Consider the following 13,372-nt stretch of genomic DNA (forward strand, 5'->3'; position numbering starts at 1 on the left):
GTGTTATGCGGGTCCTGCTCGCACTCCTCAACTCAGGGGGAGGTGCTACGCCACTCAGCATCGGTGCGACAAGATGCTGCTAAGGTGGCGCGGACCAGTGTCCTTCAATCTCATTATCTGGCAGCCATGACACCTTAATAAGGTCACGTCCCACCTACTGAAAATAGTTCCCTCCTTGTGAGTTTCCTTCAGGTGCAAAGTGCATTTAATTAACTGCGGCCAGCAGAGATGCATGCATATTAATTGGTGAGGGTGGACGGGGGAGGGGTGAGTGGGGGGTTGTGAGCGGAGGCCTAGTTCAATTAAAACGGTCATAATGGGTTACATTAAACGAAAGAAAACAACAAACACGTGTGTGTGTGTATGAGTGTGTGTGTGTGTGTATGCATGCACACTATGGCTATTTTCGCTAATGTCATATGAAGTTGTGTGGTGGGTCACTGGTTGCAGCGTGTGTTTGTACCTGTATCTCCAGCTGCTGTACCACCTGCATCTGGACCCGGCACTGTGCTGTGCTCCTGTCGTCCAGTGCGTGCTCGCTGTTAAGGTGCCTAAAAATAAAATGAGATAGAAGAGAAAAGCGGTGAATGGAAGGAAGCTGGTGAAGAGGGGGTGGGGGGGGGGGGGCACAACCACCTCAATTACATGCCTGTTATGATCTTAATTCCCATTTTTAAAAATAGACGTCTCCTCGCGATCATCGTATTAATGCTCGCGCGCCATTTGCCCGCATTGTTTCTGAGACGCTGAAAGGCGGTGTTTTACATTACAATGGAGGCCACTGTAGAGAAAGAGGCAGAGATCCCGCCGAAGACTCCGCAGCTTATGGAGGATAAAAGATGTTGGCGTAGGAAGAAAGAAAAATGGCATTGTCTCCCTCATTTATCCAAAACAATAAATGCAATTTAACTTGAGTAACATTAAAAATGCCTTCTTAGAATAGGCGATTATTCAGGCAACGTAATAAATGTATCTTATTATAATGGCATAGATGAAAAAAAAAAGAAAGTACGAGTAAAAAAAAAAAAAAAACTGCAGACAGCAATAACAGTCAACGCTGATTTTTTATTTTTTTTTTGGTCTTGATTGGATTTTGTCTGCAGGATACAAAAGAGGTTCGCCATTAAAGCAGACCTTTATTCCCCGCAAACGCATTGAGGCGAAAAGGTTTTTTAAAGTGTTGTGATGTTCCGTAATGAGCCTCTATCTAAATTATCGCTGGTGACAAACCTCACAAAGCGCGCTTTGAGGAGACATGCTTATGAAATGCCAAAGCTGCCACTTTCCTTCCTGTAATTATAGGTTAGCTTGCAGACCCTTCAATGATCATTTACAGTACTGCCTCCAGTGCATTAGTGTGAGCTTAAAAACACACACACACACACACACACACACACACACACACACAGTCATGCATTTTTTCCCCTATTCATTTTTTCGGCCTGACTATTGTTTATGTGCAATATTCAAAATAACAACTTATTCATAGTCCTTCCTTAAACGTCGCCAATCAGTGCCGAGGACATTTGTAGGCACAATAGCCACGCTACCTTTCAATTACGCAAGTGCCCATTTAAAATCATCATTCACCATTTATGCTTTTGTAACTGTTTCATGTCGAATGCTCTGAAATTCTCCATTATAAATCAACAGTGAGATGGCTGTAAAAAATGGGATGGGAAAGAAGAAAAAAAAAGGACTGGTGGGTCCCTCTCTTTCCGTCCATGCTTAATTGCTGCTTCAGAATGCGCATGCAGAGGGGCATTTCATTAATCATTTAATCACGTCCCTCGCAGGAACAGGGGGGAACTAATGTTGCAAATACCCTTTTCATTTCAATGCTCATAATGCTATCTTACGCACTTGATGTATGGCGGATGTCACAAGTCGCAGCTGCTTCAAAAGGACCATGAGGCTTGGCTAAGAAACCCGAAGACCAGCTTGTTGCCGAATGAAAGGAAATCTTCATTAGGATATCCTCTTATCAACAGCTTATTATTTTCAGCTGGCTTTCAATTCTTTTTTTTTCTTTTTTTTTAGATGAGTGTAGGATGGGTGTTTTTCCCCTTTTCTCTTCTTTTCCTCTTCCATCTCTGGCCAGTTAGTAAAATAGATTACACCATGATTACTACATGCATATGAAATATTCAGACGACAGCACGCCACTCTATGCATTAATAAAGGTTCATGATAAAAGAAAAAGGTAGGAGAGATCAACAGAGAGAGATAAAGGGGGATTCGGAGTGGGGATGGATGGGGGGGGTTGTTCGGCGTCACCAATATCCCCCTAATGAGACGGGCGCAGCCAGTCCAGTTCAAACACAGGTAAGGTGAAATGAGCGAAGAGGTGGGGTGGGGGGTCGCCAGCACAAAGATGGGCCCTTGCACAAACATTTCAGGAGCCGCGCGTAATTTATGGGTCACTTTACAGGCATATTGATTTTTGTTTTGTGCGAGGGAATAGCTTGGCATGATGGGGGCCGAGTGCCAATGCTGAGAGGCTGCAGGAGGAGACTGATGGGGAGTGCCGACACTCAGAAATAGAGACGGGGGAGAAGAATGGCCTGAGAGATAGCACTGCAGATAGGACAGTAAGAAAAGGCCGGTCCGCGACACAGAGGAGATATAACAGCGGGAGAATGGAGAGCTGGCAGTTACAGCCTGTTTACTTATGATCCCATCTCAGTGCTGACATACGTGATGGCTTCAGCCTTTAAACACAAAGCAGAAACAGCACATAACTAACATCCAAATGTCCTGTCTCCCCGGCAGACATATGGCCAGAAATACCTTGTGGGTTTAATTAAAGCAATAGTCTTGGAATTTTAAATGGCAAAAAAAAAAAAAAAAAATCAATGGGCATTCTGTAACTGTCTTATATTCATATCATAATGTTTTTTTTACCTAATATTTACCAAATATTACCATATATTTGCAAAATGCACTTCATTCCATTGTTTAATTGGTTACTGCATTTCAGCAAAACCGGTCTTCTATGCGGCCTTTGTCAGTGCATGATCTGTTTTGTCTACATTGATTTGATCTGCACTTATTACGTTAATTTGTCCACATGTGTATATTTTATGGTTAAGCACTTGGTGGCTACCACGGCATTTATGCTTGTGTGTGGCAAAAATTTGGAATGACTTACATATATATTTAAATTTGTACTATACATTTTAACCAGCAAATTTGTGGTTTGTGGCAGTGAACAGGTACTCTATGGCATTTGCCATGGGGGGACGCTAAGCTCCATCTGAGGGGTGGATGCCTGAGCAGCGTGGTTGTACATTATAATCTGTTAGCAGGGAAGGGTCTGACAGTGAGAGCAATCCTGTTTTCTCTCTCTTCCCCAGCGCAAGAGTGAGAAATCAATGCGAGAAGTGGGGCAGCCAGCTGGAAAACTTTATATAATAACACACTTACAAACACAGGACCCAGGCAGTGAGAACATGCAGCAAGATTTTTTTTTGGTATTATTTTAGGTTTTTGAAAGATAAGATAAACTACATGGGAAAAAAAAGATTAGCCTGTAACACACCCAAGAAACCCCTCGTGTATCACACTGTATAATGTAGTGTAACATTCAAGTACTATGCAACTGGAGAATTAGTAATAACTGTATTTTCCATGTTTCATCATATTTGTACTGAAAAGAAAATATACATTAAAGGACATATAAAAAAATATATAGCCCAGGTCTGACACTGACACTCATTGTAAGTGCTTTTAGTGGACAGGGGTCAGCATGGATCACCTTTTTTTCATGACCTGCATTAAGCTCTTTTTGAGATCAGACCAGATTAACTATGTTAGTCTTTGTTCTTTATAACCCATGACCCAAGTCTGTCTTTCACTTCTGGTAGCTACACATTGGGAACATCCCACAAGATCAAGATGCTTTGACCCAGTTGTCTAGCATTACAATTTGATCATTGCAAATGATACTCAACCTCAGAACCTGGATGTAACTCATCTACTTCACCTATGTGCCATTATAGTAATTTCATGTGGTTGATCACAAAATATATTTATAATATATATTGATGTGCCACTGAGCAAAGCACCGTCTCCACACCCTGCTCCCCGGGCGCCCGTCATGGCTGCCCACTGCTCACTAAGGGTGATGGTTAAAAGCAGAGGACACATTTCGTTGTGTGCTGTGCTGTGTATCACAATGACAATCACACATATCACACATTTATTAAATACCTGAAATATACTGGGTTCAGGTTCCCTCAATCATTTATATTAAATTCTAGCAAAAAAAAAATCTATTTTGATTTGATGTCGTAACAAAATAAAAACGTGAAAAGTTTTAAATAGCAAATGTAGCCAACGGTGTTAAAGTGGTGTGCATGCACACATAGACATGCACATGCATGTGGGGTTTCATTTGAACTTCAGAGTTAATACAGAGCGCCAGCCAACCTTGAGGCTAGCTCTCCAGGTGAGAACAACACTTAAAAAGCGCATTGAAGAGCTATTAAATTGCTGATCCTGACAAGTTTCTCCCACGACACAACAAAGATCAACTTAAATGTGCCGTGCTGCCTCAAACCCCCAGCAACAGCCGCCCGGCTCTGACTGCATCCCTCCCAATCCCATCAAAGGTATCATCTGATCCTGACATCCCGTTTTACGTAAATGCTTTTTTTTTTTTTTAAGACTGTGTACCTGGGCTGTTACACAGTGCGAGTGACTGGCATCTCCCCGAACATTAAAGGGCCCGGGCTGACATCGACAATAGCTCCTCCAAGGCACAGAGACACCAGGCATCGCTGCCGCTCAGATCACAGTTGTCTTTTGTCGGTGTCTGTTTTCATGTGCGGGTTACGGTACATGAAGCCTCTGACTTGGAGGAGGCAGCGACGTGCAGTCACATTCCGTTCCGATCCCTCCCCCCTTCCCCCTCTTTCTATCTGTCTCTCGAAAGAAGGAGAGAGGAAGCGGTTGTAAAGGTTCGACGTTGAACTGTGGGAGCTGTCAGCCATTTAAGGCACCTGTGTGCCTTACCTGAATCTAAATTTTTTCAATTATTTTTGTCATTTTTAAAGGGACGCCCTATAGTGATACATACTGTAGGTGGACAAAACCTACAGTATGTAACGCTGAGGCCACCTATGTACAGCTGAAACTAGAAGATAAAGGACAGTGGGCACTATTTTCAAACTGTCACTACATTTACATTTACAGCATTTATCAGGCGCCCTTATGCTGAGCAACTTACAATCAGTAGTTACAGGGACAGTCCCCCCCTGGAGCTACTTAGGGTTAAGTGTCTTGCTCAGGGACACAATGGTAATAAGTGGGGTTTGAACCTGGGTCTTCTGGTTCATAATCTACTACCACCCTAGCCTACCACCACTACCACTAAGGCCAGCATTATGCTCATTATGATACACAGCACAGCACACGGTGCACACAACCAAATTTGTCCTCTGCTTTTAACCATCACCCTTAGTGAGCAGTGGGCAGCCCTGACAGGCGCCCAGGGAGCAGTGTGTGGGGACGGTGCTTTGCTCAGTGGCACCTTGGCGGATCGGGATTCGAACCGGCAACCTTCTGATTACGGGGCTGCATTCTTAACCGCTAATGAATAACATGCGGTGCCATTCCGAAAGTAGCACCCGATGAAAGAAGTGATGGATGAAAATATTTTGACACTGCACACATCATGGGCTGAGGTAGCATACTGAGTTGGGATCCTTGAGTATCAATTAATTCTAATGTAGTACATTTAATTCTGGAGGTGGACCATGTTCTAAAGCATTCCGACATCTGGTTCCACCTTCACACCTTACGTCCTCCTGGTTCGGTTTCCTTTCACACAGTGAAAAATCCAAGTGAACCAAACGCGTTGCTTCAAATCACGCGTGAACTTTCTCTCTGCTGATTGGTCAGATGTATAGTCGTGGGAACAACAAAAGTAAGTTCGCGATTTGATTTGAATCGACACCACCTCTGTGGGTCTTGGTGTGGATGTGTTTTTTTAATGCACACCTGAGTGCGATTACTGTGTTCACACCGCACGAAATGAACTACACCAACGGGGAAACGAAGCTGAGTTCGATTCAAATGCACTAAAGCCTGTAAGCGAGAAAATAGTTGGTGATTAAGCCAAAAGGGAAAATCTGTGTTGGTAAACTTCCAGTTTAACCTCGGCAGTGATAAAATTAGCCTTTATAAGTGGTGTCTTTCCAGGACAAATTCCCCACCCAAAAAGAAGAAAGAAGATGGCAGGAACAACATCCCAAATTTCAATGGCAATCATGTGAACTGATATGAACGTTCACACCCACATAACATGGCAAGATCATTATTTCACAGTTAATTACAAATCTAATTAGAATATTCAAATGAAATGAACTTAGACACACACCCCCACCCCTCCATCTTTTCCCCACGCCCAGCACTCTCTGGCGAGTGGCAACGTGATAACCTGTAATCTACAGTGTTGCAAACACCTTCTTCTTTGATGTCCCCCGCTAACATCTCCAGCAACAAAGCGGGCCAATTACAAATGAGCTAATTAGCTAAATTGTTGATGGAGCATGAAGCGTTGTTTCACCCAGTTTCCGGCTGCACCATGACAACACTGAATGTGTCCATTGTCATGTGCCTTCCCGCCAACCTTCCCCCGCTGTCGCCACCACCATCTGTATATGTTGTTAGCTTTTTAACACATTTCCGCCACCCCTCAGACTGTCATGTCAGACATATCTGAAACAGTTTTGTTTCAGGGCACCCTAACAAGAAGCCATTCTCTGCTAATAGAAGGCTAACCGCTGCTTAACCTCTGCTTAGTGGCAGACGAATTTGTGTTTGATTTGAAAAGTTTTAGAGGTAGAAAGTTGGGAATAGTAAAGGCTGCTCCTGGGGAGACTGTTGCTCTGCTTATTAGCTCTTTCTGCTAATGAAGTTTCTCAAGGCCTAAGGCTGACTGTTGGCAACTAGGCAACTTAGAATGGGCATCAACTAGGGAAGCGTGATTATGACTAAAATTATAATACGGATCATTCTGGGTGATACTAATGCTGTGATTTATGCTAAAAGTATAATTTCATATTATACAACACCCTAGAGCCAACAGAATGAAAGTTAAATTAATCTTAATATCACTGTCTCTTATTAAACTTACCTCATCAAACTTTACAGATAAATGCATGTACGGCAACAGTAGTGAAAAAAGTCCAATAACTTCTAAGTTAAAACAATATTGTAGGAGTCCAACAACTGACTTTTTAACACCTACTTCAAAAACTGTCCGAAGTCCTCACAGATGCTCTCGCAGCCAGGCCACTTGCACACCCCATGGCCATACAGCGAGTGTGAAGCCCCAGTTTCCTCATGCAAAGAGCTGTGAAAAAGATGGAAAAACAGGCATGAGATTCGTCATAAAAGCTCTTTAGGCCACCAGCACCCTCCAGGTTACGTAACTGGGTCAACCCCGGGTCAAGCTGACTTTGTACTGCTCATCACTTTGGGTATCCAATTACAGAGGAGGGCTGGATGTCCCGGTGACCTCATTCAGTGTGAGTTAAGTGTGAGGAAAAAAAAAATTAATAAAGACCAAGTTGTAGGCATCTCTTTTGTGATCTGGGGATCTGGCAACTGGTATGAAAGTGAGAGTGTTGGGACCAGTGTAATTTTTTCCACTGCAATATTCTGGATATATGATTATAAAATGCAATCATTTACTTCTGCATGTACATTTACTCAGCAGCTGCAGCATACTTTACACTGAAAGCTCTGAATTGAGTGCTGACCTAGGCAGGACGGGCTTTCATATTAGAACTGACAGTTTAACCTTTAGGCTCGCCGTGGTTGGGCTCGTCTCGTCTCATTCATTCACACTGTTTTACGCCGCCTCCCCGCAGCCCAGCATCGATCAGCGAGGTGTTAGTAAGCAGCTTCCTTTGACAATTCCCCTTGTTCGATCATTATGAGAAGCCACAAGCCCAAGGGGATGCTAACAGATAAAAGCATCCCGCCCGCCCCTCTCCTTATTTATTTCCATCGCGCTCCTTGGCAGCCATGCCTGCTTCTAAAGACATGTTTTGCAAGGAGGGTTTTTGGTTGCCTTTGGCAGATAGCATCTACTTGAAACCAATTACACCACACATCCACCACCACCAGCACCACCACCGAAGCCTCCACTGATACGACGTACTTGTTATATCACGGAACGGGATGGGCGAGCGGTGGGGGGTCTTTCAATTATGCATGGATCAGATAACTGATAACGCGAGGGGTGTTGTCTCTACACTGCCACTGCCGGCGTATGAAAGGGCCATCATAGGGATAAACATTCTAAAAGCCGCCACGCCGCCATCATGTATTCTGTTTACGTGACAGGCTGCCGAGAAGAGGTAATCTTCAAACGCGAGCACAAGGCGCTAAATACTTAATGTACAGCGAGGGTTACCTTTTGCTTTCTCCCCGCTGCCGAGCCTAGCAAGCGCCGACACTCCTTTTGATACGGCGCAAACAAAATGTGTTCAGTAGCACCAGCTCCCAAGGGAAGCTTTGACTGTTTTTAACTATTATAACAGAGACATTAACAAACTAAAGAACAAACAAACAAGACACAAAAAAATGCTCTCTTGTACTAAACGGGGACAAACACTTTGTCTTCGTACATTTGCTGGGTTGTTACATGAAAAAGAAACACGGTGCACCATTTGTCTGCGACTGTGTGTATGTATCATATGTGTAGTATGTGTAACTGTGGGCAACTACATATTCACATTATGCCTTTGAACTTCTACATGTGTGCAACGAAATCTACAGTTTTGTCATTTGTGGGTGGTAGGGTGGTAGTAGCCTAGTGGGTAACACACTCGCCTATGAACCAGAAGACCCAGGTTCAAATCCCATCTACTGCCTCGTGTCCCTGAGCAACACACTTAACCCTGAGTGTCTCCAGGGGGACCATCCCTGTAACTACTGATTGTAAGTCGCCCTGGATAAGGGTGTCTGATAAAAGCTCTAAATGTTTATGTTTTTTTTGATTGTAGGTAATTTTTTTAGTTACTTGAGACACTGGATATCTAAAGCAGATATGAGGAAGCCAAAATCTCAACATTAAAGCTTGTGTTTCTTGTTGTTTTTTTTATCTTTTCGTTTATCTAAATGCTTTGACACTACACTAGCATACAACTTAGAGCATGGAGATTGAAGCTACTGCTCTTTGCCTGTTTGTGTCTCTATATGTGGATTTGTTCACATTAGGTGTGAGTGAGTGTGTACATGTGGCTCTGGTACCTTTCTCTTCTGGCGCTGAGTGCTGACGACTGTCCGTTAGAGATGGAGTGATGGGAGATGGGCGGCGATGCTTTGGAAGTGGTAGAGGAGGTAGTCGAGGAGGAGTTGGTAGTGGTGAGGTCCAGGCCGCTGTGCTTCATGCCGTTGTCCTCCATGTTGTGGTTGCCGGTCACGTCCTTCCACAGCTGCTGCAGCTCGGCTGGGCTCAGGCCAGCTTGAGAAAACACCAGAAGAAATGGTCAGCCAATCCCATGTATTTGTCGAGAACCTCTGAGGATCACCAGGTTCTTGAACTTTAGGTTCTTCAGTGTAATCCTAATCTGGTGCAAACTTTTCTGTCTTGGTTCAAAAATAAAGATGGTTCCTTGTTGTGCCAATACGATTCATCACAAAAACCAATCGCAAGTTTCACAAAGAAGCCAAGAACACTGGGCTCATGTAAACCTATCAAGACGTCCTCCTGACCATGTAACGCTCAAAGCTCTTCCTCAGTTCTTCCAAATTGACATGGCTGACAACGCTAAATGCGGCCCGTGCTACCTTTTGCGCTATGTCAACAGAACAATGCAGCTAACTGATATTAATCCGGCAACGATAAATAAAAAACAAACAAAAGAGCGTCCCTTGGTCTCAGCGTCGCGCTGGTCGTAATTAGTGGTCATTCCACAATCGTCATCGCCATTTTGGTAAAAGCCTGCGGCGAGCACCAAGTGTTCGTTTCGTGGGGAGACAGAGAAAAAAAAGCAAATGGCAACGGCCCTTCTTCCTTCCTCCTGCTCTGCCCTGCTTAGTGTGAAGCTGTAAACAACAACAACAACAGGCAGGGGAGGGAAGGAGGCAAGGAGAGGAGGCAGAGTGAGTGAGCGAGAGAGAGAGAGAGAGAGAGACACGCAGCCACAGGATTGGTCACGTGCTGAAGCAGCTTTCAGAGGAGCCCCCTCGTACAGCAACAAGCAGGGGAGGGAAGGAGGAGAGGAGATATGAGAGAGCGAGGAAGAGAGAGAGAGAGAGAGAGAGATATTGAAGGGCCGGTGTGGTGCTGATCGACGCCCCTCTTACCTGGCGGTTGCAGGGTCTGGCCGGGCAGGGCGGCCTGTCCCGGGGGCAGGGGCAGCAGGCCCTGTCTCTGCATGTTGAGGAGGTGCTGCTGCTGCTGGAGCTGCTGCATCTGTAGGAGCTGCTGCTGGAAGACGAGCTGCTGCGCGGCGAGCTGCTGGTGCTGCTGTTGTTGCTATAGCGAGGAGGCGCACAAAAATGACACGCGTGAGACAAAACGGGGTGGAAAAGGCGCACCGCTGCCTGATTCGCTATGACCTTCTACGACAAAAAAAAGGGAAGGAGAGGCAGGGCCTGTTTGTTTGCAGCCACGCACATACACACACCCGAATGAGAAGACCTGATGGAGAGGTTTGTGGGCTGCTCTGGAGTCTGGAGCACCGTATGATATTAAAAGACCGAGTAATCCCCTCCCCCCAAGTCACCCACACCATGCACACCACCACCACCACCACCACCACACACACAGTTAATTGCTCTGCCTTCCTAATGGTCGATTACGGATTATGGAGCCGCGCAGGGAGATTTATCGCTCGCTGCACCCCACCCGACTTCAGACCGTACCACCAAACACAGCCCCCCCCCCCAACCCTGTTTACTGCCTGCGGAGTCTGCCTCTTGCATAAGCCGGAGCAAACAACAACAACAACAACAACAACAACAACTGCAGCAGCGGCAGCCAGCAGAGGCGGGCAAGGAAAACAGCAGCGGCCGCCATGGCGACTGGAGCCTGGCAACAGGATCTGCCCGTTAAAACGTCACTGACAGAAAAATAAGGACATAAATTGCACGAGTAGTAAAGTTAGGGCTTTAAACGTTGTTAACAGGGATATTGTGGGGCGCGGTTGTACGCCTCTCCGGGTCGTTTGTAGTTGCTGTGGAGGAAAGCCCACCCTTTCATTATCTCATTTGAAGATGTGCTTCTCGGCAGTTTGGGGAAAGGTGGTCTCTAGTGGTCCATTAGCCGACTTGGATGCGGGGCCGCCTGCAGACCGGGCCTGCTTAACGTTCTCTCGCCGCCACCCACCTCACTGACTGCTACCGTCTTGCATTATGTTTACCTCCATGCGCGGCTTTGCGCCCGCACAGAGTGACGGAGTCACCGTGAAGGAGGGGTCTGCCTCTTTTCTTCCTCGAGCGGGACAGGGTTGGCGAGGGGGGCGCTGAGAACTTGTTGATGCGCCTCAGTGGGAAAACAGACTTGCATAATGGCGCGAGTCAGGTGGATTTGGCCTGCCGTCTCGGGCGAAATAAGGGAGCAATTTCTATCTCCATATTTGATGGCGGGGGCCCTGAACAAAATTCTATTCCGCACGTTTTGTGGTTGGATTTGTTCCCTTGCTGTGCCTTTTCCCTCTTCTCGTTTCTCCCCTGTATCTGACAGATAGAGAGAGCCGAGGACTGGCGTCCGGTCACAGTGACTTTATGAGCACGTCACGGTGCTAAGTCGCTTCCGCTCGCCGTCTCAAGCTCATAGGAGCGCTTCGTTAATGAATGGACCCTCACACCCCTCTCCAAACGGGAGGCTCCTTAATGTTAGGGTAAAACTACGCCGCCCTCCCAGGGAGGACCCCCCACGCTGCCTTGCCCCAGTTGGGAGAATAATCAGCCTTGCCGCTTTTGTCATCGAATGCTCTTCGTGTTCTGTTTCTGCTGCTGTTTAACAGATTCATTAACCCATCTTCCAAATTCTCACCACTGAGAGATTACCATCTCCATTACCATCTCTTCATATCCAGCACGAAATGTCACAAATGCCTGTTTTAAATGGTTAATTATGTTAACTAAGTGTTATGGTTCTGAAATTAAACATTTTAAGATGGCTATGGAGTTTATAAGCAGTTTATAGGCAATTCTGTTGGCATAGAGATGGGCAACAGCCTGCGATTGCACTAGGATGCCAACTGCAAATCAAGGTGCATGGGACCAGCCGGCCCAGCCTGTCACCCTGTGGCAGGCTGCTGAAGGCTTGACAGCACCCTGACGGATGAGGAGCTCACCTCTTTCGCTTGTTTGCCTGGTTGCTGCTGCTGTAAGAGCTGCAGGTGCAGCTGCTCCTGCTGCTTTTTATAAAACTCCTGCAGATGTTGCTGTGGAGAGAAACAAAGCGATAGAGTGTGAGATTCTGTAAATATAATGTTGATCAAATTATGGTTGCATTAATTATTACCAGTGGCTTCTTTATTTATTAAGTAATTTTAGAATTTGTATCAGGTCATTTAGCTAAAGAACACGTGCTCACAATTCTTTTCTTCTTTGAATGTTTGACTTCTAACATTTAATCCTGGATACAAAAATAATCTGGATTCTGTATGTGACACAACCCTGCATGTTTTCCATTGCTTTTCCATATGGCCTTTTAAAATGGTCCCACACATTAGCAAAAGAGGGCTAATCAATCATACTAGCATATATTTTTTTTGCCAGACACCCCGACAGGAAATTTAAACATGAGTGCAGCTCACTGGGGATCCAGATTCATCACAGTGAATTAATGCCTTTAACACACATAGTGCTACTCTAAGAAAAGAGACATGCTAGTTAAAATATGAGCACAGCTCTTTTCTTCAGAACTTTGGGGAGGACATCTGTAACACAAGCGCTGTGGTGAAGTGAAAACAATTCATCAAGGACTTTACTATGCTACCCAATATAGACAATAATTAATACGTACACTGATCTGAAAGTAAACACGAAGCAATGGATGGGTGCTTACAGATTTAAGCAGAAAAAGTTCACTTTAGATAAGCAGGTTCTTAATAATTTGAAACCATCACTACAGATTGTACGTATTTTGGGATCCTACAGTTAACTATCAATTAAAAATCAATGACATCAATATGCAAGTGTGTCAATACATTTCTTATATATGCAGAATATAGCTATTTTTTGGGGTTATATTGAACTAGTCATCTGTTTGCTGTTCTTGGACATATTTGTGTGTGTGTCCACTATACCTGCTGTAGCATGACTGCCTGCTGCTGTTGCAGCAGGGCCTGTAGCTGCTGCGGGGACAGAACCTGCTGCTGGAGAATCTGCTGCATCTGCT

General features: G+C 45.1%; 1 protein-coding gene across 7 annotated transcripts in view; it reads right to left on the reverse strand.

Moving 5' to 3' along the window:
• foxp2 (forkhead box P2) overlaps nucleotides 1–13,372 on the reverse strand; it is a 104,577-nt gene that overhangs the window by 18,016 nt on the left and 73,189 nt on the right. For all 7 annotated transcript variants that reach the window (XM_028954583.1, XM_028954586.1, XM_028954585.1 and 4 more), the window contains 4 exons: nucleotides 10,327–10,498; nucleotides 9,268–9,481; nucleotides 7,256–7,360; nucleotides 464–551 (listed from right to left, as the gene is read on the reverse strand). In XM_028954583.1, the coding sequence (XP_028810416.1) occupies nucleotides 464–551; nucleotides 7,256–7,360; nucleotides 9,268–9,481; nucleotides 10,327–10,498 (579 nt within the window). The remainder of the gene's footprint in view (nucleotides 1–463; nucleotides 552–7,255; nucleotides 7,361–9,267; nucleotides 9,482–10,326; nucleotides 10,499–13,372) is intronic.

The sequence above is a fragment of the Denticeps clupeoides genome, chromosome 15, assembly GCF_900700375.1.
Source record: "Denticeps clupeoides chromosome 15, fDenClu1.1, whole genome shotgun sequence".
NCBI lineage: Eukaryota > Metazoa > Chordata > Actinopteri > Clupeiformes > Denticipitidae > Denticeps > Denticeps clupeoides.